Source organism: Juglans microcarpa x Juglans regia, chromosome 1D, assembly GCF_004785595.1.
Source record: "Juglans microcarpa x Juglans regia isolate MS1-56 chromosome 1D, Jm3101_v1.0, whole genome shotgun sequence".
Classification (NCBI taxonomy): Eukaryota; Viridiplantae; Streptophyta; class Magnoliopsida; order Fagales; family Juglandaceae; genus Juglans; species Juglans microcarpa x Juglans regia.
The window spans coordinates 42,537,935-42,564,638 of record NC_054594.1 but is presented as its reverse complement, the minus strand read 5'-3'; the positions used below and the strand labels follow the sequence as shown (position 1 = coordinate 42,564,638).

Genomic DNA, 26,704 nt, shown 5'->3' with positions numbered 1-26,704 from the left:
ATCAAGGTTCGAATTCAAGAATTCTGTTATGATAATATATGAAATTATAGCACTGCAGCATAGATTTTTTCATGTTTTAATCACTTTTGACAATGAGGCCAGAGAAAAAATGACATAATAGATAACATTATCATCAAAGTTCGAATTTCAAGAATTATATTACGATAATATATGAAATTATCACTTGTATTAAAAGTTTAAACCGAAAGAAATAAATAGATTTTATTATTTAGTTTATATCTTAATACATACCATTGTAGCTTAACACACATATATATGTTATAATACATGTACATATTGTCACCGATAAACAATTGAGATATTGATTCCAATGAGATCAAGCTAACATGTATTTCATCTCAACTCTCTCATTGATCATCTCTATTCAGCTAAAACTTCTTTTCTTTCATTTATGTTTTTTTTTTCATTTTCCTGTTTGATTTTTTTCATAATAAGAAATTAAAGATATGCATATTTGAACGATAGTTCACTTTTATTTCGTTTATTTAGTTATTTAGTTTGGTCAAGAATATCCTTAAATATCCCTCCCTAACTAATGTATTGCCAATATACCATACCATTCTTTTGCAATGACGTTGAAGAAAGTTCTATATATTATTCTTTTATGGCTGACATGCAAAGCTGTTATTCGTCATTACTTACCCTTCATTCTTCAGTTGTTTTCACAGAATATTTGGTTGGATTGAGTACAAAAAACGCTAAAATCCGTTTCACTCGAAAAAGGGGAAGCGGTATATATAGAATCTGCAGCTCCTATTTTGTTATATATTGGTTAACAGAAATGATAAAAGGATGTTATATAAATACAAAGGGAAAATAAACTTTCCTCCATAATTACGAACTATCAAAAATATATATAACAATAACAAATTAATAAATAACACAAGAATGATGCTAGATACAGTTATAAAATGTACAAGTCCTGTGCACTTTTTTTAAAAAAATAGGGGAACCCACAATTAAAATTAAATGTAATTTTTTTTTATGTGGATATCAAATTTATTAACTTTTTAAATAAAGTACATGAAATTTGGATATCTTGTATAAATTATTTTTCCTTGTTTATTTATCATAACGGTTCGGATGTGGGTTTTATTTTTTATTTTATTTTTGTAGTTGAAGGGTACAATATGTGTTGATATTAGTAGTTTGTGGTGCAGAATATAAAACGCTTAGAGAGAAGATGTAGTTCCGTTTGAACGTAGAAATAGTTTTATCTCATCTTATCATTATAATTTTTTTAAAATTTTTATATAAAATGTAATAAACAATTCAATTTTGTTTAAATTTCAAAATAATAATAATATTAAAAAATAATATTCTAACAATATTTTATTCAATTTTTAACTTTCATCTAAAATCATCTCATCTCATCTCACTATCCAAACAGTGCCGTAATTTCTTATGAAAAATAATTATTTGTTTGGAATGACAGAATAGTTTAACTCCTAGGCCTCCCTTCTAACATTCTTGACATGACCTAAATCTGCCTTTTCACTCCATAGTAAAATCATATACTTTGTTAACCCTCCTCTCTGCTCTTGAGACACAACGAACAATAGATAAGAGAAAAAAATAAAAATAATGATAAAATAAAGGCGTTCCCTCTCCCCTACTTATCACTTTCGGTCCCTTGTCTCCACTATATAAACCCACTTCGGCCTTGCCATATTGCATTATCATTCGAGCCTTACTTAAAGCCTTCACCCAACTTCTGCACTTCTCTCATCTCTGTCTCTCTGTCACACACACAGACACATTCTGTAATGGAGAGGAACCAGATGCACAAACACATTTTCCTCATGAGGCAATCCTTCTTTGATCAGGTTTGCTAGTTTCTCAACAGTTCTTGCTGTCAGTACTGGCCTGATTTTATTTCTTTTTATCTGGCTATTGAAGAAATACATACAATTTAAGGCTTGCCTGTTTTATACATAATACCTCACACAGAACAAACACTTTGCATGCAAATATGCAATACATGTTCATTCTCATGATCACGATACATGCATAAAAAAACATATACATGAATAACATACTACTAAATTTTCCAACACCCTGAGTAATCTCTGTTCCACGTGCATGTATTGGAGCAATTTCGTCTATCAGTTAATCTCTAAGGTTTATTCAGCATGCATATATCTTATTTGCAAAGTTGTAGAGTGCCTTTTCAGCTTAGTTATTTTCCATTCTTTAATCTTTCTAACCGGATCCGGTTCATTTGAGCCGTATATATGCACAAAGAGTGGAGTTGTAAACGAACACTCGAATTCCATTTTAAAGTTTCGATTATATATCTTTTCTCATGTTTATGACGGATATTTGAATATTGGAGCGTTTGCAGGGACTGCTTGACGACCAATTTATCCAGCTGGAGGAGCTGCAAGACGACGCTAATCCTAACTTTGTGGAGGAAGTTGTTACACTATATTACCGGGATTCATCCAGGACTATACTTAACATAGAACAATCACTGTAAGTTCTTCATTTTTCAATTATCTTATAATTTTTTATTTGCTAATTATCTTCTTAATGTATTAGTGACAATGTTTCTGTCGTTAATGCAGAGAGAAGAACCCTCTTGACTTCAATAAGCTGGACAACTATATGCATCAGTTCAAGGGGAGTAGCACCAGGTAGATAGAATTGAGAACTAAAAATGTGTAAAATAAAACAAAAAATACAAGTTAGTATATATTTATGAAGTATATTCTGTTCTGTATCTAAAGCTTTCTGCTATAATGGGTGCAGCATTGGGGCCAAAAAGGTGAAAGCTGAGTGCACACAGTTCAGAGAATATTGCAGGGCAGGAAATGGAGAAGGGTAATTCATTTTCCTCTTCATTCTATCATCACATTCCCTCAACTGCCCAGATACTATTCCCATGATCCTGATTATGCCCTGTTAGGCTGTTTCTGTACATGTTGCTAATTGGCAGGATCAATTCAGTCGTATTCACATCTGTACATTAGACAGAGGAAGAGGCATAGAAATTAATTTCATGCCCTGTGATGTGATGTGATGGTTTTTTGCGTCGAATTCTCATTGTTGCACTGATCATTCTTGGAGTTTTTGATAACGGTTTCTGCATGAACGTAAGCAGATGCATGAGGACTTTCCAACAACTGAAGAAAGAATATGCCATTCTCAAAAAGAAGCTAGAAACTTATTTTCAGGTGCCTTTTCCATTTAAATATTGAATGAAATTATTGTGTAATCTCAAATTAGCCACGAAACTGCACTTAATTACCTTTTTTCCCCCCTGATTATTCTTCATTCAGCAAACAAGACAAGCTGGGCCCTCAGAGACAGCATGTCGCCCTAGGATGAACTGATGGCACATGGCAGAGAAGGATCCGACGTGACAAGATGTGAATGGGCCAGTTTCAATTAACATGTTTCATGTTCTAACCCACCAAATGAATGGAAGTGCTTAGTGTCTAGTGGGATTATGATGTAGGCTATGTTTTTCTTTAACGATAATGCTATGTTTGTTTTGCTCCCTGCGGCCTGGCCTCTTCGCGCTCTTCCGTCCAAAATATTGCTTTAATTAATAGTACTTTAAGTTGCTGGGCTTAGTCTCGGTTCGCCAGTTCTATTCTTATTGGCCAGATGGCCCAGATCCAGACCAACAACATAAGGAATGTAGGCTGCAATTTGTTCGGGCCTTAGCCTCTCTATCTATGCCTTGTCGTCGATCAATTTCATATATAACTTTGAAGGCCCAAAAGAATAATATTCTCGTAAATTTGTATACCGAGGACTAACTTGTTGAAGTCTTTTTTAATTTTTTTCCTTTTTCCCTACTGGAGAACAAGTTCTTTGCCACTTCTAGAACTAAATAAACGGGCTATTACTGCATGAGAAGTGCTGTAGTTGTAATAAAAATTTCATAAAAATAAATTTATAAACTTTAAAATAATATGTTAGATCTACTTTACAATAAAAATAATTTTACAATCTAATATATTATAAAAGTTACGTGAGTTCGTACATTTAATTTTATAATTAAAGAATTTTTCTTACCATATTATATAGCTGGGTGGCAGGACGCAAAACGTGCCATAAAAGCACTGGAATCTTTGCTTTGTTTTACATTATTTAGTTGGAAACAACCACAAAAAAAGCGTTTTCATAGCTATTATACATGTAATTAATAAAAGAAATAAATTAGATTGAATGCAATCTATATATAGTACTATACTGAAAAGGAAAGGGAAATAATTAAAGAACTCTTTAGATCAGACGTCGGATTCCCTGGATTTTGATTGTCAATCCACGTAATATCCAATGATGGATGTTTTGTGTCGTCAACTGAATTATCTTCTTGTCAGCATATATCACTAACAGTTTATGTCAACTAACTCTTAATTAATTAATTAATCGGATTCCCCGTTTGCCATTCCACGTGATACACACACGCAATCGCGCGATCATGTTCCTTCAACATTAATTTGGTCATTTACTAATAATAATCTATTCTAGAACTAAGCGCGCGGTGACTGTGACCCTGAAAAGCCAGTAGTACTAGTACCATTAGAAATGGTAGCCTTGTGACTAGGACATCTCATCTCTTTTTACCTTGGGTGAATGACATGATCATCATCCTCGTCAAGATTGAGGGGATCAGGTTTGGGTGAATGTTTAGAAGGCCAGGATGTATATATACATACTTTGTCAGCACTTTTTGTTCTAAGGATTGAGGGAATGCATCTCGTACGTGTACGTTTTCCCTGCCATTTTCTTTATATATGCTGCTGTTTGGATGGATGCATGAAAAATTAGAACAGATGACAACAGATCGAAGTACTTTATGGTTATGTTACAACGTACATATATATATATGAAAGCTTACAATGAACGATCGATGTTCATGCAAAGGTTAGAAGGCATATCTAAAAAATAAAGGGAAAAAGAAAGTAATGGATCGAAGTGAAAGTAACGCGTTATAAAGAAGAAAAGTAAGTAGGAATAATTTTGTTCTGTGAGTGTGAGAATTGAAAAAAGAAAGAAAAGTTCTCATGCCGTTGTAAGTTGTACTTGAGAGAGCGGAATGGTCATGTCCGCGGGAACTGTTCTGCTCATCCACAGTACTCTCCAACCAAAAAATACATGAAACCGTGTGTCATTCGTGGGTGTAATTTTTATACCTTGGGATTTATTTCGTCAATAATTTAGACTCGCTTTTTGGCTGATCAGGATAAATTCTCTGTCTCCTACGATGCCCATTATTGTTATTATTATCACTTTCAGAAGCGGATATCGCATATGCCACTTCATTTTTTCTTTTCATATTGGGCACCCAACCCTTGTATTTGTGGATCAACTCACTTTTTATTTTCAGCTTAATTACTGTCTGCCATTAAAAAATCAGCAAAAATAGAGCCTGCAGGAAAAGCATTTTATTTTTTGTTTGATTTGGTTTTTTCTTTCCATTTCTCATGATGGCCGGGTAAGCTGGTTTTGCTTTGATGGTGTTGCATATATTATATTTTTGTACATGGGATGGAATTATATATATAGTACTGACAACAATAGTCCATTAATTTAGGTGAGCCAAAGAGATTGCACCAAACTATATATATAATATATCCCATTGATGTACGTCTAGTTTAGGTTGAGTGAAAGAGATTGCACCAAACTCTTTGTTTGATCTGAATTGATAGCTTAATTAAGCATCTCAACAATGTAATCAGTGAGTGACAGAAAAAAAAAAGGCATTTAGCTTAATTTGTAGTTGTATTTTGTAGAATGGTGTTTGTATTTATGTGAGCAGTTGAAACTGTGAGAGATATTATTGCCATCTCACCACTTCGATCCTCTTCTTCAATATCAAGTGGAATATGGTGGACTGAGTGCTGCATGATATGAAGCGCAAAAAACGCGCCTATATTTAGAATCCGCATTTACGTACGCCTTTAATTAGCTAGCTCATGACTAATAAGCATAAATGATCATAAACAACCCGATAATTATATTTTCCTGAGAATCATATCTGCAAATTCCCAATACCTTCCAACATTGCTTAGATACTAATGGAATCTCCCTTTTACCCAGTCCACGTACGTGAACATCGCCCTCTATTCTAGCTAACGGGAAAGAAGGGAAAATCAAAGAATTGTTTGTCCTTTTCTAGGCTCTAGATTTCTCCCCCTCCTCCAGTCTTATATAAACCCCCATTGCCATATAGCATTTTCACTCAAGCCATAAGGTTGCAGCCTTCTCCTCGATCATCTGTTTCTTTTTTGTCTCCCTCAGACAGACATATTTCTTGCTTGGTTTTTGGACATTCCTTCTAATGGATAGGAACCGGTTGGCCAGACAGGTTGCCCACCAGAAGCAGTCCCTCTTTGATCAGGTTTTTCTTCTCAAGACAGCACCACACCCACAAGTCATGATCTTCTGTGTCTTGTCTTCTGATATGAAAAAAAATGCATAAATGTGTTATATGCACCCATATATATGTTTATACTATTTTAAAACACTAGGGAGCTGCAACATGGATGCATTGTTCTGGATAAGATGATACAAACTGTGCATGCACATTTAAATGTCATCCATTCTATTCCATGAATTTTTTATTTTTCGTTGCTGTGATGGAGAAATGAATATTGTGCCGTTATAGGGATATGTTGACGAACAATTTATCCGGGTGGAGGAACTGCAAGACATCTCTAATCCTAATTTTGTGGAGGAAGTCGTCACATCGTACTACCAGGATACTTCTAGACTAATCGTCAACATAGAGCAGGCATTGTAAGTTTTGTACCCTGTAACCTTTTCCTTAGACATCTTTTTCTTTCTATCTTTTCTGTCAAGGTGGTGGAGATAAAAGTGTTGTATTTGTGTCTTTCCAGGGAGAGGAGGCCGCTTGATTTCGATCAGTTGGATGGCTATATTTATCAGCTAAATGGAAGGAGCACAAGGTAAATGTTTTTTTTTTTTTTTTTAAAGGATAAAATAGCAAAATAACAGTTATTAGATTTCTGAAAGGTACCTCTCTCTTTGTTGGGTTCAGTAAATAATAATATTTTTAGGGATCTACTATGCATCAGCGATTATTCACTCTCACACTCTACATCTATAATTTTTTCACAGAATATTGGTGGTATTTTTCATAGGATATGGAGTGTTTTTCGTAAGATCTAGGTGTGAAGTGATGAATAGTAGCTGATAAGAATAATTTTTCATGTTTTTATCTCTGTCCCTTCTGATTTTTTTTTTTTTTTTTTTCCCAATTGATGCAGCTTCGGAGCCAAAAAGGTGAGAGCCGAGGGTGCTCTGTTCAGGGAATATTGCGAGGCAGAAAACGCAGAAGGGTAACTAATTTTCTTCCAACTCATCATCACACTCCATGCATGGATTGGTGTACAATTTGAGCACTCGCCTGGATTGAGGCCCTGAGTCTTTTCTGTAGACTGTTAAAAGTTTTGGTCGGGTAATAGAAAAAAAGTCTTTTCTTTTTTTGAAAAGTTTTTAGAAATTGTGTGTTCTAGGCCAAGCTCCTATGTGGTAAACAGTATTCTGACTCCCTCTAGACATCTCCAAGTTGTTGAAAAGATATTCACAGGTTCAGTATCTCACAATTAGCTTGTAGGGATAAACATGCACCCTAAATCTGATAATTAAATTATTAAGTCATAATCATTGTGATTGTGTTGCACGAACGAGAACAGATGCAGGACGACTTTCCAACAACTGAAGACAGAATATGCCACACTAAAAAGGAAACTTGAAGCTTACTTTCAGGTACCTTTCTATTTTCCCTTTGATTGAGTGGGGATTCCATAGCATTTCTATCAAATATATAGAAAAGAGTACTAGTAGTATCCATTTTTCACTGCTTTTATTCCTAAAAATGCAGCTAGCAAGACAAGCTAGGCTCGCCGAGCCAGCATCACCACCCAAGTAAGGAATTTGATCAGAAAGAAAGCTGATCCAGATGTTGGAGTATTAAGAGATTTGAAAGTGTAATGTGGGGGAACTTTGCCTTGCATATGTACAAATTCACCCCAAGAAGGTTTTTGGTTTTTCTGTAACCAATGTTTTAGGTATATTATCTTCTAAATAAATCTGCAGAAGTTGTTTTGCTGTGTTTCTGTGATGACTATCTTGATGCAATGGGTGGGGGCCAAAGGTGTGTGCGCAAATCAGGAGGACTAGAGACACCCACAAAAAATATAAATGTGATTTTTATTTTCTAAGTAAAGGTATTTCCAGACATTAAATTGAAAAACAAAAATGAAATTTGGATCATCTATCAACATCAAGTGTACTAAACATGAAACAGAGTCCAGACCTTTAGGTTCAGACCAGAGCTGTGTCTTGAAGCAGTCGGTTGCTGGGCTGAAAGATGGATAGTCACAGTCACCAAGGCAGACCCAACCCTTCAGCAATTAGTTGCTGGGCTCATCAAAGCATTTGAGCTTGTTTTGCCATGCTTCTGTATTTTTTTGGCACACCATTAATTAAACAAAGAATTCTAAAATCAATTTTAGCTTTGCATATTAAATCCGAGCTCATCTTCTGCATTATCAAATATGATAATTTTTTTTTTCTTTAAAAAAGGCGACTTGTAGAGTTTTTCCATCATAGCGTGAATATAGTATTTTATTTGTTGGAACCGGATAGGGGTGGAAACCAAAATTGAAACCACACCGACATGTTTTTCAAGGGGTGATATCGACTGAAACCGGCTGATGAAGGGGGGTAAAACCGGCCAACGTAGTTTCTGCTGGTTAACCTCGGTTCACAAATTTGAGATTTCACAACAAATATTAGCAAATCTCAAAACAAATAATCAAATATTACAACAAAAAATAGAAAAATAAATTGGAGAGGGAGGTAGCCCTTCATCGGCCTTCTATGCGTGTGTTGTCTTATCAGAGCTGAGAGGGAGATGAGAGAGAGATTACATCGAAGAGAGAGAGAGAGATCTAAGAGGGAGATGAGAGAGCTGAGAGGGAGATGAGAGGTCTGGAAGCCTTAGAGGGAGATGAGAGAGAGATTGCATTGGAGAGAGAGAGAGATCTAAGAGGGAGATGAGAGAGCTGAGAGGGAGATGAGAGATCTGAGAGGGAGAGAGAGAGCTTTGAGAGAGAGATGATAGGGAAATGGCGCAGTAAAAATGATAGAGGGGAAGGAGCGGGGGTCGGGGGTTAGGGTTGAAGCCCAAAACGGCGTTGTTTGGTGTATTAAACTAAACGGCTTTGTTTCATATATATTTTTTTAAAACCCTAGGTTTAAAACGACGTCATTTCACTTACTTGAGTGAAACGACGTCAATTTATACACGTATAATATAAATATATATATATATATATATATATAATTTGTCGGTTCGTCAGCCATGGCCTCGTACAGGCCCTTCCCTCCACAAACTTCATTCACGCCCCCGCCGAGTCAAAACCCCCTTCCACCACCACAGCCACAACCGCCGCCACATGCACCGCACCAATGAACTCAGTACAATTAGAATGTGGATATGGTGGTGGTGGTGGTGGTGGTGCTGCTGCTACTAATGGATGGGTCTATGTCGTCGGCTCTACCTCCATCTTCTTCATATACCCAAAATTACAACACCACCCAAATGCACCCAAATTCGAATTACCACCACCAACAGTACAGTCTGCCCATTGGTCAACAACACCCTCCTCCACCTCCTCCTCCTCACCAGTATCCATATCTACCTCCTCCAGAATCTTCTTACCCACCACCCCCACCGCTCCCAGCACCTTCTATGCCACAAAATTCGATGAATATGCAGCCCCCACAAGGTCATATTTATCCGTCTAATAAGTATAATCAGTACGGTCAGCAGCCAATGCGGCCACAACCTCCACCACCAAGTTCTTCTATTCCACCGCCAGCTCCCCCGAGTTCACCACCACTTCCTCCTTTGGCTCCTCCACAGAACAAGGAGATTGGACTAGATAGGGGTTCTCATGAGCGTGATAAAGGGGCTTCCAAGGAGGTATTGCCTTCTGCAAGGCATAACCATGGAGTTTCGAATCACGTTTTCCCTTCTGAACAGCAACAAAAGCCCTTGGTTCCCCTTGTGCCGGTGAAGAAATTAACGACAAAGGAGACTGATGAAAAGAGTAGGTTGAGGAAGAAGAGGGAGTTTGAGAAGCAAAAACAGGAAGAGAAGCAAAGACAACAATTGAAGGAGTCCCATAACTCGGTTATGCAAAAGACCCAGATGTTGTCTTCTGCAAAAGGACATGGGTCGATTGTGGGGTCACTGATGGGGGATAGGAGAGCTACTCCATTGTTGAGCAGTGAGAGGGTTGAAAATAGATTGAAGAAGCCAACAACATTCTTGTGCAAGTTGAAGTGAGTACATTGATGATAGTCCTGGGTTTCACATTTGCTTATCTGTTTTTTAGATTCCACTTATAATCAAAGTAATATGGGAATGGGACTGTTACTAAAACCAGGTAGCTGAGACTGGAGTTCTCATTTAAGTGTAATTGACAATTTATATGCAGTGGCTTGGCTAGGAGTACGTGTAGATTTTTTTCCCAAGGAGTACGTGTAGATTTTTTTTCCCAGGGGGTTGAGGGGTGGGGGTTGTACGAAAAGACTTTGGGCTTTTTCACGTGATTACTTCCCATGCATGCCATCTATATACTTGCATGGGATATTGCAAAGTTCAAACACTTGTGCAATTGTGTTGATTGACACTAATGTTGGTTAGTAATCTTTTGATCTGAATCGACACTCATGCATCTTCCCATGTGACAATGTTTACATTGTTCACTTCCTATACTAACATTCTCTTTATATGCAATATTCTCTTTTTTGCTCATTTAAGGTTTCGCAATGAACTCCCAGATCCTAGTGCACAACCAAAGCTCATGGCTATGAAGAAAGAAAAAGATCAATAAGTCTCTCCCCCTCCCCCCCCCCCCCCCCCCCCCTTCTCTCTCTCTCTCTCTCTCTCAGACTTAATTTTATGAATATATATATCTCGATACATGTCTGACTCATGCATGCTTAGGTGCATGTGGTGTATATTCATTGGCATGCAGCTACTTTAGGCTTGTAAGAATTAACGAATGAATCATGGATTCTAGCATCATAGAATGGTTATGGGTTGAGTAATCCATTAGTTGGTTAGGCTGTGGAGGCAACATTTGTGACTATTGGACGAGTTAAAGTGCATATTTAGGTGTTGCTAGGTTGAGAAGCGATATCATAAATGAGTTGTAAAATTTATATTTATCTTTGTTTTATTAGAATTTTATTTTGTTTTATTATCTTTCTTACTTATATAAAAAAAATTATTTTGTTTTATTAACTGAAAAACTACTTATTGATTCCAAAGAAATTAATCACAATTAAACAAGAACATTTGGTGTAACCTGTAGAGCCTGGGGGTTCATCAAAAGGAAACAAACAATACTGGTTTCAAAAGAGTAAAGAAGGAAGCTGAGCAATTATGTTTTTGCTTGTAGTTCATGTTACCAAGAAGAATATTTGCCCCATCTGTTAAGGTGCTACCATGACTCCAAGATTGTGCTAGATTTCCTGTTTGCATTGGTGATAAAAAGTGATTGAGATGTAAGTATAGTGACGATTCTATAATGCGGAATAAACATTTAAAACAGAATAAAAAAGCTTTAATGCCAAGGAAACAGTACTTCCAGCCATTGATGTTCCTCACAGTTTTGCTGCGTTCTCTCACTAATGTTTGGCACTTCCAAACTTTGATCACTCTATTTAGATAGTGTAAGGCTGAAGGAGATTGAGTGGTTGAGTCTGAGGACCAGACTCAACCACGTGTTTAGTTTATCATGGACAGTTCCAACGTTCTACTAACGTGATGAACAATCGAAGTGGATCACTTCAATAGCTCCTAAAATTAAGGGGAGCTGGAGACTCGTTCTTACGAACGACCTTCGTGAGAAATAATCAACATTCTCCCACTTGGTCCACACTTAAACCATCGATAATTTGTATTTAAATAATAAATACATGAATCATGGTGATAGGTCATCTAATGATGAGTATTACCTTCCATGTATTACTATGTATTTATTTCTTAAATATTATAATTTATGTGGCAACAATTTCTTAATGAATGAACTCTATGTTCATTTTTGGTCTAACATAGATGAATTTTGTTAAAATTAAGGTGCACATAAATATGAGAAAAATATGACAATAATTAAGAATTTCATTAAAATAACATTGTTCATACAATGAAAAATTACATAATGGAACCAAGTCTCATATTCATTACATGATCCTTGAATTTCAACGGTGGCATGCCCTTAATCAATGGATCATCTATCATTAACTCAGTGCTGACGTGCTCAATGACCACTCTATTTTCTTTAACACGTTCCCTTATGACTAAATACTTAATGTCGATATGTTTACTTCGACTTCTACTTTTATTGTTCTTAACCATAAAAACAGCAGCTGAATTGTCCCAATACATTCTTAATGGCTTAGAGATAAAATCCATAATTCTAAGCCCAGAATTGAAACTCTTAAGCCATACACCATGTGAAATAGCCTCAAAACAGGAGACGAACTTGGCTTCCATAGTGGAAGTGACAGTCAAAGTCTGCTTGGCACTCCTCCGTGATATAGCACCACCAGCCATAAAAAAATGTATCCTGATGTTGATTTGCGTGAATCAATACAGCCAGCAAAGTCAGAATCTGAGTAGCCAATCACTTCCAGATTGTGCGTCCGTCTATACATAAGCATGTAGTCTTTGGTTCCTTGAAGGTACCTCATTACTTTCTTTGCAGCTCTCCAGTGGTCTAAACCTGGATCACTCTGATATCGTCCCAACATTCCCACAACAAATGCAATGTCAGGTCTTGTACAGACCTGAGCATACATTAGGCTTTTGACAGCAGAAACATATGGAATGTTCTTCATTTGTTCCCTTTCAAGATCGTTCTTCGGGCATTGGTTCAAATTGAACCTATCACCCTTCACTATGGGAGCTACACTTGGTGAACAATCTTTCATCCAAAATCTCTCTAAAACTTTATTAATATAGGTTTCCTGAAACAGACCAAAGATACCTCGAAATCTGTCTTTATTAATCTTAATGCCAATGACATAAGATGTCTCACCCATATCCTTTATATCAAAATTTTTAGAGAGGAATTGTTTCACCTCATATAGCAAACTCTTATAATTGATTGCTTGTAAAATGCCATCCACATATAAAACAAGAAAACAAATTTTACTCCCACTGACCTTCTAGTATATACATTGATCTATAATATTTTCTATAAAACTGAATGAAGAAATTACATTATGGAATTTCAAATACCATTAGCAGGATGCTTGTTTTAAACCGTATATGGATTTCTTAAGCTTGCAAACCAATTGCTCACCATCACTAGAGGGGAATCCTTCAGGTTGTTTAATGTAAACCTCATCCTCTAGATCTCCATTGAGAAATGTCGTTTTCACATCTATTTGTTGCAACTCTAAGTTAAAATGGGCTATTAATGCCAAAATAATGCATAAGAAATCTTTCTTAGATACAAGAGAGAAAGTCTCCGTGTAATTGATTCATTCTTTCTGAGTGAATCTCCTAATAACTAGTCTTGCCTTGTATCTCTCAATGTTGCCCAATGAGTCTTTCTTTGTCTTAAAGACCCATTTACATCTAATGACTTTTACACCATTAGAAAACTCAACAAGATCCCAGACTCCGTTACTCTTCATAGAATTCATCTCTTCCTTCATGGCATTGTATCATAATTATGATTCTTTGCAACTCATGGCTTGTGAAAAGAACTCGAGATCATTTTCGGCCCAATATTATAGTCAGATTCTTGCAGATACACAACATAATCATTAGGAATTGCTGATCTCTTTGGTCTAATAGATCTTCTTAATGTTGTACCATCATATTCCTAAGAAATATGTGGTTCAACTCGTTCAAAAATTCTTGGCAACTCTTGAACTACCTAATCTTCTGGAATGTCGTCAGCAGCTTGTGGAACTTCAATGATTGGTTGTTTAACACCAGTTTGTACTTGAGGGGTGTTGTAAACAATAACCAATCTATCACTTGAGGTCGAAGGTTGAGATTTTGAATGATCATTCTAAGAAACTATGTTCCTGGTTTGATCGTTCCCACTGATCAAGTCATTTTCAAGAAACTTTGTATTTCTTGATTCCACAATCCTAGTGCTATGAGATGGACAATAAAATCTGTAACATTTAGACCTTTCAGCATATTCAATGAAATATCCACTAATGGTCTTTGGGTCTAGCTTCTTCTATTGTGGATTATAAATTCTCACTTCAGACGGGCATCCTCAAACACGCATATGTCGCAAATTCGGTTTCCAACATTTCCATAATTCAAATGGCATTTTAGGAACAGTCTTGGTTGGAACTCGGTTTAATATATGCACTGTCGTCTTAAGTGCTTTAGCCCACAAGGATTTAGGAAGATTGGAGCTGCTAAGCATACTCCACACCATTCCTAATAATGTTCGGTTTCTTCTTTCTGCTACATCATTCTAGTCCGGTGAACCAGGCATGGTGTATTGGGCAACAATCTCATGCTCTTGAAGAAACCTTGCGAATGGCCCATGTGCTTGTCCATCCTCTGTGTATCTACCATAATATTCTTCACCTTTATCTGATTTCACGATCTTAATTTGCTTACCGCATTATTTCTCAACTTCGGCCTTAAAGATCTTAAAGGCATCTAATGCTTCATTCTTGTTATAAAGCATGTAGAGATATATATATATATATATATATATATATCGTGAGTAATCATCTATAAAAGAGATGAATTATTTCTAACCATGTGAGTCTATATCTGGACTACATATATCAGTATGTATGATATCTAATATGTCCGAACTTCTATTGACACCTTTATTTGACTTGTTGGTCTGCTTTCCCTTTATGCAGTTCACACAAGTCTCAAAATAAATAAAATCCAGAGTATTAAGTACCCCTTCATTTACTAATATTTTAATTCTTTCTATGGAGATATGACCTAATCTCCGGTGCCATAATTTAGAGGAATTCTCATTAATAACACATATTTTAGTGCTAGTGTGAACATGCATTGAATCAAAAGTGACATTGTTTTGTAAATTAATGCAGTGAAGACCATCAAACAAAGTATCATTCCCAGCACAATTAGATTTATAAAATAAACTGAATGATGAATCTGAAAAATTAAAGAAATATTCAAAGGTACAAGCCTTGAAACTGAAATCAAGTTTCTAGAAAAACTTGGAACATAAAAGGTATTTTCTAACTTTAAAACAAAACCACTACTTAAAATTAAATAGCAAGTTCTATAGCTTCCACATGCGAGCCCATCTTATTTCCTGATAAGATGTTTTGCTCACTTCCCACTAGCTTCCTTAGATTTTGCAAACTCTGCGAGGAATTCGAAATATAGATTGTTGATCCAAAATCAATCCACCATGTGTTAATATTAACATTAACCATATTAGATTCATAATAAATAAATGAGGTTGGATTACCTTTGTCCACAAGGCATTTCTAAAATTTGGCGCATTCCTTCTTCATGTGTCACTTCTTTTTACAGAAGAAACACTTGGAATCTTTCTTGAGATACCAGCTTGGGGAGGTATTTTACCTTTCCCTTTCTGATTGGCTTGAGATTTGCCATTTCCACTCGTTGCCAACATTGCACTTTCACCCTGTTCTATCACCAGTCTCCCTTCCTCTTGAACACACATGGTCATGAGTTCATTAATTAACCATTTATCCTTATGTGTGTTGAATGAGATTTTGAAGAGACCATATTGATGTGGAAGGGTGTTCAGGATGTAGTGCACCAGGAACGATTCCGACATTTCAACCTCAAGTTTCTTCAATTATGCCACATTGTCCCTCATTTATATGATGTGCTCGTGCGCACCTCTCACACTGGTGAGCCTTAGGGATGAGAACTTCATGATTAGGGTGCTTGCTAGTGCCTTGTTTGAAGTGACGAATTGATCATCAATGGCTTTCAGCAAGTCTCGGACCTTTTCATGCTGATCGACAGAACCACAAATACTAGCAGAAATTCTAGTCTTAATGAACATCATGCTGAGGCGATTAGATCGCTCCCATCGCTCATAAAGCGTGATATCCACTGCAATGCTGGTATTAGTGAGTGCTGGTGGTTCGTCTTTCCTAATAGCATAGTCTATGTCCATCCACCCTAAATGAAGAAGAACTCTCTCATTCATGACCTTATAGTTATCTCCCTTAAGTTCAAGGATATCATAACGAATATTAGAGAAATTTTCAGGTTGTACAACTACATAAGATTATAGATTACATGCTTACGTTAAAACTGAGGCCTAAATAAAATTTCATGCTTTACCAATGTAAATCATACTTACAAATTGAATCTAATGACATAAAAAATGTCTGTGAGTTAAATTTTTAATTCAAGTAGATTCAATTATTCTTTATGACAGAACTTTATCAAATCATTTACTTAATTCATAATTCTAAAGGATATATTATGATTATAATTTGATATATATTCTATCTTAGATTAAACTTTATGATAAAACTATCAAATTATTTACTAAATTCATAATTCCTGTGGGTCAGCAATGAATAACTTGATATTTTATCATAATTAATAATAAAAATATAATAAAAATTCATGTGGGATAAAATTTATTATATTAAGTATAATTAATTACAATTAATATCTAATATTTTTTATGTGATCCTAATCAATCATAATATATAATTTTATTTAATTAAAGATGTTGTGGCTATTCTCTAATTAATTAAAATTATATGGATCACTAGACATTAAATCGCATAAACACTAGCTTAATATGAGAATAATTATGAATTACATAATTTTAACTAATACTAACATATTATTATTATGCACAAACTATTCCCATAATATAAGCATAAATATTGCATAATTAAAACTATAATATTATGCATAACATTTAATTTCATGCCTTTAACTATATATATACTCATCCAAAAATTGCATGTATTAATATAGGGCAGAAATAATCAATTCATACAAACTAAATATGAGCATAATAAATAAATTTGTACAAAAATTATCCAAATTGCATATAATTAAATCAAATAAAAATTATATGCATAAACAATATAGCACAATAATTATAAGCACAAAAGACGTGGGCCCAAAAACCCACTTTCTAGACCATCTATAAAAGTGGAAACTAAATATCGTTGTTTGTCTTTGTTTTTGGATTTTTTTTTTAAATGACCCAAATAAACGACATGTCGCTTTTTTCAGAAATGAAAACGACGTGTTGTTTTTCATCCTTTAAAACCCGACTCATATAAACGACATGTCGTTTTTCCAAAACTTAAAAACGACGTGTCGTTTTCTCTATACGGAATGAATGCTGGCTCAATTAAATGACATGTCGTTTTTACCAAAATGAAAACTACGTGTCGTTTAGCTCGATACGAAATAAAAGGCCTCCCAACTAAACGACATGTCGTTTTTACCAAAACTAAAAACTACGTGTCATTTAGCTCCATACTGAATAAAAGACTGCCCAACTAAACGACATGTCGTTTTGATTTTGTCCAAAATCAAAACTACATGTCATTTTGGTGGTCTTCAACCTCCAGACTGGGTTGCAGGTCACGATTTTTTAGACCTTTTTTTACATCAAAAAACATGTTTTTAATCACAAAAAGCTTAGAAAGACTATTTCCACATGATTTTTAATCTTCTTTCGAATAAAAAAGTCCAGAAATCAAAACTTAAATTTTTTTTCAAAACTTTCGACCAAAAACAGAGTATCACTAAAACACCAAGGCAGAGAATAAAACCTAGCTCTGATACCAAATATAAGCATAACGACGATTCTATAATGCGGAATAAACACTAAAAACAGGATCAAAAAGCTTTAATGCCAAGGAAACAGTACCTCCAGCCATTGATGTTCCTCACGATTTTGCTGCGTTCTCTCACTAATGTTTGGCACTTCCAAACTCTGATCACTCTATTTAGATGTTGTAAGACTGAAGGAGATTGAGTGATTGAGTCTGGGGACTAAACCGTAGTATTTATAGCCAAAGCTTCCATCAAGCTTTGGTGGCTACGTGTCCCACGTGTTCAGTTTATCATGGGGCAATTCAAACGTTCTACTAACGTGATGAACAATCGGAGTGGACTACTTCAAGAGCTCCTAAAATTAAAGGGAGCTGGAGACTCGTTCTTACGAACGGCGTCCGTGAGAAACGATCAACATGAGAAGTACAAGGGAGAGGACAAGAGGAAAGGAAATAGAAGGAAGGCCGATGATCAAAGGAGGAAGGTAATTTACATCTAGTGCAGTATATGCAAAACTAGCAACAATCTATGTTGCCTTTGTCTCGGTGAGCTTACATCAAACAAGATTAGCCTTCTAGATGATATGAAGAGAGCATTTAGAAGTTATAAGGATTAAGAATAGCATTGCAAATGTACAAATTGTGATAATATGAAGGCAATGCCACTTGCATTTTTTTTTTCCCCAAAGATTGAATCCTCAAGGTTGTGGTGGTGTGTAAGCATGCATAACTCTAAGTAGAGCTAGCTTTTGATGATGTAGCAGTTTACAGTTAAATTCATGGGAACTTCACATGAAAAAATATTTTAGGTTGAGGTTGTGAATCTTGTGATACCCCTCGTATTGAGTGAGTATAAGGGGTGAATGAGACCCCACATTGCTGGGAGGGAGAAGTTCAAGCCCTTTATAATGATTTCAATGGACTCTAATTGAAACATTGACTAGTCTTTTAGGGTATGGGCCAAGCCAAAAATTGTTATATAAGGTCTACTTATAAAATAAATAAATAAATTGCTACATAAGATCAATCTTTACCAAAGCTGGTTCTGCAGAATACAACCTAAGTTGGTTCTGTAGAATACAGTTGGAAATATGGTTGTTTGACACTGAAGGGTTTTGTCTGATAAGTTTATGGGCATAATCATTTTTCTTTGTCGTGGAAATATTTCAAAAAACAAAGATATAAGTGCATCCAGGAAATATTGTGGTCATTTTTATCCTCTGCTTTTGCAGATGTACAAAATACACAATCACATCAGTAGAAGATCAAATTGATATCACTGAAAATCATGAAGAGCCAAACCTGCAATCATCACTTATCGAAATCAGTGCTACAGATAAGGGATGAGGAACTGTGATCTTGTGGATTTCATTTTGAATTAGATAGCTGTCAAACTCAAATTAGAATGTTGCATAAATGTAAGAAATCAGTTGTAATTATGTGTATATATACACCTTCAGTAATTTGCCAAATAATTCGAATGAGCGTTACACAATTCTTCAAAACTCTTCTTTACTTTCTTTACATGGTATCAGACTGACCATCAAATGACCAACGTTTACCAAATGTCTTCCTGATCCCCTTCTTCTTCAACCAACATGCCTACTCAACAAACAACATCTCCATCTGTCGTTCCTATGACCAATATTGTTACTGTTAAGTTTAATTCCGAAAACTATCTCATTTGGAAGGCGCAACTTGTGCCTTATTTTCGTGACCAAGATCTATTTGGCTATCTCGATGGCACCACAACTCTTCCTCCACAAACCATTTCTACCTCACACCCCGACAGTGGCACCATCTCTGAAATACCAAATCCTGCTTACTCCCACTGGGTACGCCAGGATAACTTCATTCTTAGCACCTTAATGTCCTCCATCTCTGAAGGAGTCCTTGCTCAAGTGGTTAACTATACCACGTCACATGCTGTTTGGCATGCCCTCGACGAGAATTTCTCATCCAGATCTCGTGCAAAAATAGTGCAAATATGCACCCAATTGGCGACTGCCACCAAAGGCAATAAGTCCGCAACTGAATATTTTCTGTTTATCAAGAGACTAACCGATGAATTAGCCATTGTAGGCCAACCTATGACCTGTGAAGACGTGATCACATATGTGCTCACAGGGTTAGACCATGAGTATGACAGTTTTGTGGCCTCCATCTCCGCTCGGACAGACATGATTTCTCTTGAAGAAATCTACTCTCTGCTGCTCACCTTAAAAGCATGCATCTCTCGGCACCAACTTGCTTTACCTCTTCAACAAGCATCTCTTAATGTTGCTCAAAAACAATTTCAGCAATTCACAACTCAAGGACGCGATGGATGTCGTGGAAAGGGACGTGCACAACGTGGTGGCTACCACAACAATACCAGTAGCAATGATCTGCCTTCTCTGATCTATTAGGTTTGTAATAAACCAGGCCATTCGGCCAGAAAATGTTACCATCGCTTTGATCTCTCTTATCAAGATTCAATCAAAACTAAAAACAAACAAGCCATGGTAGTATCCAATGGTGCAAACTAGGAAACCGATTGGCATGCAGACTCAGGAGCTACTCACCATGTCACAAACGACATCAGCAATCTGAATCTCAAAAATGAAGATTACAATGGTTCCGATAATGTTCAAGTGGGGAATGGTCAAGGTTTGCAAATTACAAAAACTGGTTCTACTAAAGTCTCCACTCCCACATCTTCTTTTGTTCTTCATAACGTTCTTCTTGTTCCTGAAATTCAAAAGAACTTATTATTTGTTCAACAATTTTGTGTTGACAACCATGTATATTTTGAATTTCACGATAAATTCTTTCTTGTGAAGGATTACTTGGGGAAGGTCCATCATCACGGCCAACTCAATAACAACCTCTATCAATTCAGCTCCACCTCTCGCAACCCTTATGCTCTATCAATTGTCCGTGTCTCCTCTCGTGAATGGCATCGTCGTCTTGGACATGCATCACAACCTATCATCAACAAAGTCCTCTCCAACAATAATCTTTCGGCTAGCAATAATAAACTGCCTTCTGTTTGCTCCAAATGTCAAATAGCCAAAAGACATGATTTATCCTTTCAATATTCTCCACATGTTTCTAGTCATCCATTAGATTTAATATTTGGTGACGTGTGGGGACCTACATCCGTGGTTTCCACCACCAGAGCTAAATATTATGTTAGTTTTCTCGATGATTACTCAAAATTTGTTTGGTTGTTTCCAATGAAGTTCAAATCTGATTTGAAACACTCTTTCTTCAATTTCAAGCATATGTTGAGAAGCATTTTGAAAGAAAAATTAAAGTCATTCAATCTGATTGGGGTGGTGAATTCCGCCGCTTAAACACATATTTCAACAAAATGGAATAAATCATCGGCTAGCATGTCCATATACTCATCAACAAAACATATCAATTGAACGTAAACATCGACATATTGTCGAAGTTGGATTAAATCTGTTGGCTCATTCAAAACTGCCGCTAGCCTACTGGGAAGATGCATTCCAAACTGCCACATAAATCATCAATTGACTCCTAACACCTGTCCTAAAACACAAATCCTCCTTTGAACTGTTGTATCATCGTCTACCCGATTACTCGTTCATGCATGCTGGCCAAACATGCGACCCTACAATAAAAATAAACTCAGTTTTCGGTCTCGTACGTGCATCTTCCTTGGCTACAGTCTTTGTCATCAAGGTTATAAATGTTTTGATCCATCAACTGGAAAGACTTATATTTCAGGACATGTTATATTTGAAGAAACAATTTTTCTCCCTGTCAACCCCTCCAAATCTAAATCCTCTACTCTTCAAATCATGTCTCTTCCCTCAAATATAAACGTTGAGGCTCCTACTAGCATCACACATTTGCAACCTCACCTCCTTCCCACACGAACACAATCAAAACCTTGTTTACCTTTTATTGTAGAAACAGAGGAAGAGTGCTCAACTCAACATGCTACTGTCGTACCTGATCGCCAACCATACATAGCAGCTCCAACTTCGGATTTGGCTTTTACTCAGTGCACTACTCCATCACAGCATGCTGCAAACAGCCACCCTATGATTACAAGATCAAAGAATAATATTCATCAGCCCCGGAAGCAATCAGATTGCTATATTCGATACCTTCTTCCAAGAGCATTGATAACTGAAACAACCACTCCAGCTCCAGAACCAACGTCTTTTACGAAAGCATCCAAGCATATTCATTGGCGTGCAGCAATGAACAAATAATTCGATGCTCTTCTACTAAATGGAAACTGGTCCCTTGTTGCACCTTCACCACACGCTAACATCGTGGGCTGTCGCTGGGTATATCGAATCAAGAAGAAAGCCGATGGAACCATTGAGCGTTACAAGGCTCGATTGGTTGCCAAAAGCTTCCATAAAAAAGAAGGAGTTGATTTTTCAGAAACATTTAGCCCTGTTGTAAAACATGCAACAATTCGGTTGGTTCGATCTCTTGTTGTTTCTTATGGTTGGCCTACACTTCAACTAGATGTGCAAAATGCATTTCTGCATGGCGATTTGCACGAAGAAGTGTTCATGACTCAACCTCAAGGCTACATTCACCCACAGTACTCACATCATGTGTGCAAGCTACACACAAGTCACTATATGGCCTACGCCAAGCCCCAAGAGCTTGGTTTTCGAAGCTCTCGGATAAACTCAAATCTTTGAATTTCAATGAAAGTCAAGCCGACAACTCCCTTTTTATTCTAAAGACAAAAACAGAGGCTATTTACATTTTGATATATGTTGATAATATATTAATTATAGGCTCAAGCTCTACTATCATCGCCAAAATAATACAAAGTCTAAAAGCTAAGTTTGTTGTCAAAGAGCTGGGAGATCTCCACTTCTTTCTCGGGGTTGAAGCTGTTTGCAACTCAGAGGGACTTTATCTCACTCAACGAAAGTATGTAGTTGATTTACTAAAAAGAAGCAACATGGATAAAGCTAAACCGTGTACCACTCTAATGGTTTCTACATGTCATCTTACTGCAACCAATGGCACTCCATGTACTGATGTGGGTAGCATGCAATACTTAGCTTTTACGAGGCCTGATTTGGCGTTTGCAGTACACAAAGTAAGCAAATTCATGCATAAGCCTATGGAATCACATTGGCAAGCCGTTAAACAAATACTTAGATATCTCAAACATACAGTTTCAACAGGCCTCTTTATCACCAAAGCAGCAGATCTGCGACTCCAAGCCTATTCAGACTAGGATTGGGCGGCTGATAGAGATGATAGAAGATCTGTTGGTGCCTATTGCATTTTTCAAGGACCTAATCTCATTTCATGGAGCTGCAAACAAAAACACACAGTGGCCCGAAGCAGCACTGAGGCTGAATACAAGTCCCTTGCAAACACTGCGGCCGAAATCACATGGATCAAGTCCATTTTATCCGAGCTTGGCATCTCTGTACGTCACCCGCCTGTGCTTTGGTGTGACAATATTGGCGCAACTTATCTCTCATCAAATCCAGTGTTTCATGCTCGAACAAAACACATCGAAATCGATTTCCACTTTGTCAGGGATCAAGTGTCTCGCAAACAATTATCTGTGCAATTTATCTCAAGTCGTGATCAGCTAGCAGATGCCTTGACAAAACCGTTGCCACCAAGCAAGTTCAAGAATGTTCAATTCAATCTGAATGTTCGTGTTCAAGTTGATATCACTGAAAATCAGGAAGAGCCAAACCTCCAATCATCACTTGCCGAAATCAGTGCTATAGATAAGGGATGAGGAGCTGTGATCCTACGGATTTGATTTTGAATTAGATAGTTGTCAAACTCAAATTAGAATGTTGCATAAATGTAGGAAATCAGTTGTAATTATGTCTATATATACACCTTCTGTAATCTGCCAAATAATTCGAATGAGCATTACACAATTCTTCAAAACTCTTCTTTACTTTCTTTACAACGTCTTTGGAGAAAACTTACAAGCCCAAACTTTTTTTTGAGCCAGATCTGGGGATATCTCTTGACCTTCTTGACCTCAGTGTATACAAGTATTGTGCCTCAATAGTTTTTACATTTTTTAGAACAGCAACAATTAACTGTAGGTAAACAACTCTGATATCTTCTTTTACTCGTTTAATTAGCCCCACCAGTGTTAGACCTTCCCTTGCTCCAGAAGATGAGGAATTGTTGCATGATGATGTAGCAGTGACACCAGTAAAGAATAATGGCATTAGAAGAAAAGAAAGGCCTACTGATAAAGGCGTTGCCTGGCTGGTGAAAACACCGTATATATCTCCTCTTAGCATGGAGTCAACAAAGCAGGTATTTTTTAGGCTAAAAACAAAGAAGACAATTGAATGCATGAGCCACTCTTAGAGAACAATGCTTTCTGCACATATACCTTGGTTCTTTTTCATAGCTAACTGCATTGGTGTTTTCAGTCTTTTAACTGAGAAACAATCAAAAGAACTAAGAGAAATGAGGGGAGGCCGTAACATTTTGGAGCACCTTAACAATAGGTATGTTCTTACTCTAACCTCTCCATTTGAAGAACCGATTAAAAAAAAAAAAACTCTCCATTTGAAGACAATTTTATATTAGAAGTGTACCATGAGATTCTTTTAGTTATACTAATTGGCATAAAACTATTTGTTTTCAGGGAAAGACAAATCAAGGAAATAGAAGCCTCGTTTGAGGCATGCAAGTCACAACCAGTTCATGCAACTAATCAAGATCTTTATACCTTAGAGGTTCTGCCTTTGTTGCCTGATTTTGATCGGTATGTATTTTTTTTAAAAGCTATTATGTAGTCTGAGTACATGTAATGCAAGTCACCTTGGCTCTCGCACACAAAAAAGAGCAACAGCTTCTTATTGTCTGTTGCATGTTTGTTTATTAATTGGTAGCCATAGAATGTTTATATTGTGAAATTGTTGTTGTTGACACATCAACTCATATTATGGTTTTCTTATGTATGTGTTGCTGAAAACTGAAGTATCTTGAATTCTATCCGAGTTGTTCACTAATAGTTCATTATTTTGATTAATGGGTCTAGGCGTTGGAGGTTAAAAAGCTGCTACCACAAACACACTTATTTATTGGTAGTCCTCTACTTTAAATCCTATTTCTTCCTAGAATGATGCAAATCAAGGATTTTGCTGCTAGCTGATAATTAGAAGACCTTTAATGATTGCACTCAACCTTATTCATATTGATTTATATGTTGTTTGTGATGCTACGGCATTAGGTATGATGACCAATTTGTTATTGCGGCATTTGATAGCGCTCCTACTGCTGATTCAGAAGTCCACAGCAAGTTGGACCAAAACTGTTCATGATGCCTACGAATCACAGGTGAGTTGAGTGTGGATGTTGCATGATTGCAACAGAATGGTAGGTCTATCATGAGCATGCAAATGACTAGGATAAATTTGAAAGCTACTTCTGATTTTAGCCCATCTTCATTGAATTTGATTTATATTGAATTGACAAACATCATGCCAGAAACTAAAATTCTAGAGCCCGTCCCTACTTCAAAACAAGAACCTGGAGAAACCCTCCCAACCTTTACGAATATTTTAATAATTTTAACTGTGCTAGTGATGTGCGCTACTGTTAAACCTCATCTGTCATGATCCATCTAAAGCACATTAAGTAATGAAGTTCTATAGCCATTTTTGTTCATTTTTGTCATATTGATTATGGTTGGGAAACTCTTATCAATTTATCAGTCTCTATATGTTTTATGGTGGCAGTTATCTAAGGATATCTATGATGAACATGAAGATATATGATACTCTTGGGTTCGCGAGTACCATTATGAAGTATGTCCCTAGATTTTTCATATATTACTCTGGCAACCAAGCATTTAATTGCTTACAGAAAGATGTTTCTTTTTACACCTCAACAGTTACGTCTGGATGATGCGGATGACCCCACAACATATCTTGTTTCATTTGACAAAGCAGAAGCACGCTATGTGGTATCCACTTTAACCTTGATTTATATCATTTTCCCCGTGTCGAGCACACATTTTGGGTGTTAGTCAGCCTTTTCTTTTAATGCAGCCTCTTTCAACAAAACTTGTTTTAAGGAAAAAGAGGGCCAAAGAAGGAAGATCTAGCGATGAGGTTGAACATTTTCCCATGCCTTCTAGAGTTACCGTAAGGCAGAGAGTAGCTGTTGCTGCAGTTGAACTGAGGGATTCAAAGGTATGACTATGGAGCCATCTATTGAAGATTAAACTAGTAGTAAAGGACATCGTTGAGTTTCATCATGTTTATCGTGCTTCCAGGTTTTTTCCAATTCAAAGGGGAATTTTACCAATTCTAAGCGAGAGAGAGAGAGTCATTGAAGATGGCCGTGGATTGCTGCAGAAGGTTGCTCGACATCAGGACATTGATCAATCTAGTGGTGCTGAAGAGGAAATGGCTGATTGATTGTTTCTAATCCAAATTCTGCTGCCTTGAAAAATGAAGTTTTCCAAAATTTTCAAGCAGGTAAACTGGTGGCAGTTTTGGTTGTGTATTACTGTGTTATATGCTGCAGAGACGTGAGTAAATAGTGATATACATAAGCCTTATATATGTTCATTCCAGCTTCCAATAATATGTATAAACGCATTTTCAGGTTGTGCTTTGTAGCATGTTCTAGTTTATATAGATTTTTCCTTTGATACCATTGACAGAAAAAGTGAAAAATAGGTACTGTAAAAAAGCAGCAGGACATAATCGAATTTTTTTAGTTCTCGAACACGTTTATTCAAAGCACTAAAGGTGTTTGGTATAGCAATTCAAGTAGACTAATGTTTTTTGATCTGTCCCGTTCTTGAGAAAAAAAAAAAAAAAGGTTTACGTCCTCACTTTATTGATTGGAAATCGCTTGAATA

The 26,704-nt window shown here is 36.5% G+C and overlaps 2 protein-coding genes and 1 pseudogene across 2 annotated transcripts; all 3 read left to right on the top strand.

The window, feature by feature from the left end:
• The first annotated feature begins 1,713 nt into the window (after positions 1 to 1,713).
• On the top strand, positions 1,714 to 3,523 carry LOC121261568 (histidine-containing phosphotransfer protein 4). Its single transcript, XM_041163998.1, has 6 exons — positions 1,714 to 1,847; positions 2,366 to 2,496; positions 2,589 to 2,657; positions 2,773 to 2,844; positions 3,125 to 3,197; positions 3,303 to 3,523. The coding sequence occupies exons 1-6, from the start codon at positions 1,788 to 1,790 to the stop codon at positions 3,354 to 3,356; spliced, it is 459 nt and encodes a 152-aa protein (XP_041019932.1). The 5' UTR covers positions 1,714 to 1,787; the 3' UTR covers positions 3,357 to 3,523.
• Positions 3,524 to 6,206: 2,683 nt separating this feature from the next.
• LOC121261598 (histidine-containing phosphotransfer protein 4-like) lies at positions 6,207 to 8,118 on the top strand. Its single transcript, XM_041164048.1, has 6 exons — positions 6,207 to 6,379; positions 6,647 to 6,777; positions 6,879 to 6,947; positions 7,269 to 7,340; positions 7,698 to 7,770; positions 7,886 to 8,118. The coding sequence occupies exons 1-6, from the start codon at positions 6,320 to 6,322 to the stop codon at positions 7,931 to 7,933; spliced, it is 453 nt and encodes a 150-aa protein (XP_041019982.1). The 5' UTR covers positions 6,207 to 6,319; the 3' UTR covers positions 7,934 to 8,118.
• A 1,387-nt stretch (positions 8,119 to 9,505) lies between these two features.
• On the top strand, positions 9,506 to 26,508 carry LOC121247743 (annotated as a pseudogene).
• Positions 26,509 to 26,704: the final 196 nt, after the last annotated feature.

What these genes read in the sequence shown, in the direction of transcription:
- LOC121261568 (XM_041163998.1), top strand. Translation starts at nt 1,788, where the DNA reads ATGGAGAGGAACCAGATGCACAAACACATTTTCCTCATGAGGCAATCC. An exon ending in GGCAATCCTTCTTTGATCAG is followed by an intron (nt 1,848 to 2,365) that starts GTTTGCTAGTTT and finishes GAGCGTTTGCAG; the next exon opens with GGACTGCTTGACGACCAATT. An exon ending in AGCTAGAAACTTATTTTCAG is followed by an intron (nt 3,198 to 3,302) that starts GTGCCTTTTCCA and finishes TTCTTCATTCAG; the next exon opens with CAAACAAGACAAGCTGGGCC.
- LOC121261598 (XM_041164048.1), top strand. Translation starts at nt 6,320, where the DNA reads ATGGATAGGAACCGGTTGGCCAGACAGGTTGCCCACCAGAAGCAGTCC. An exon ending in GTCAACATAGAGCAGGCATT is followed by an intron (nt 6,778 to 6,878) that starts GTAAGTTTTGTA and finishes GTGTCTTTCCAG; the next exon opens with GGAGAGGAGGCCGCTTGATT. An exon ending in CTAAATGGAAGGAGCACAAG is followed by an intron (nt 6,948 to 7,268) that starts GTAAATGTTTTT and finishes CAATTGATGCAG; the next exon opens with CTTCGGAGCCAAAAAGGTGA.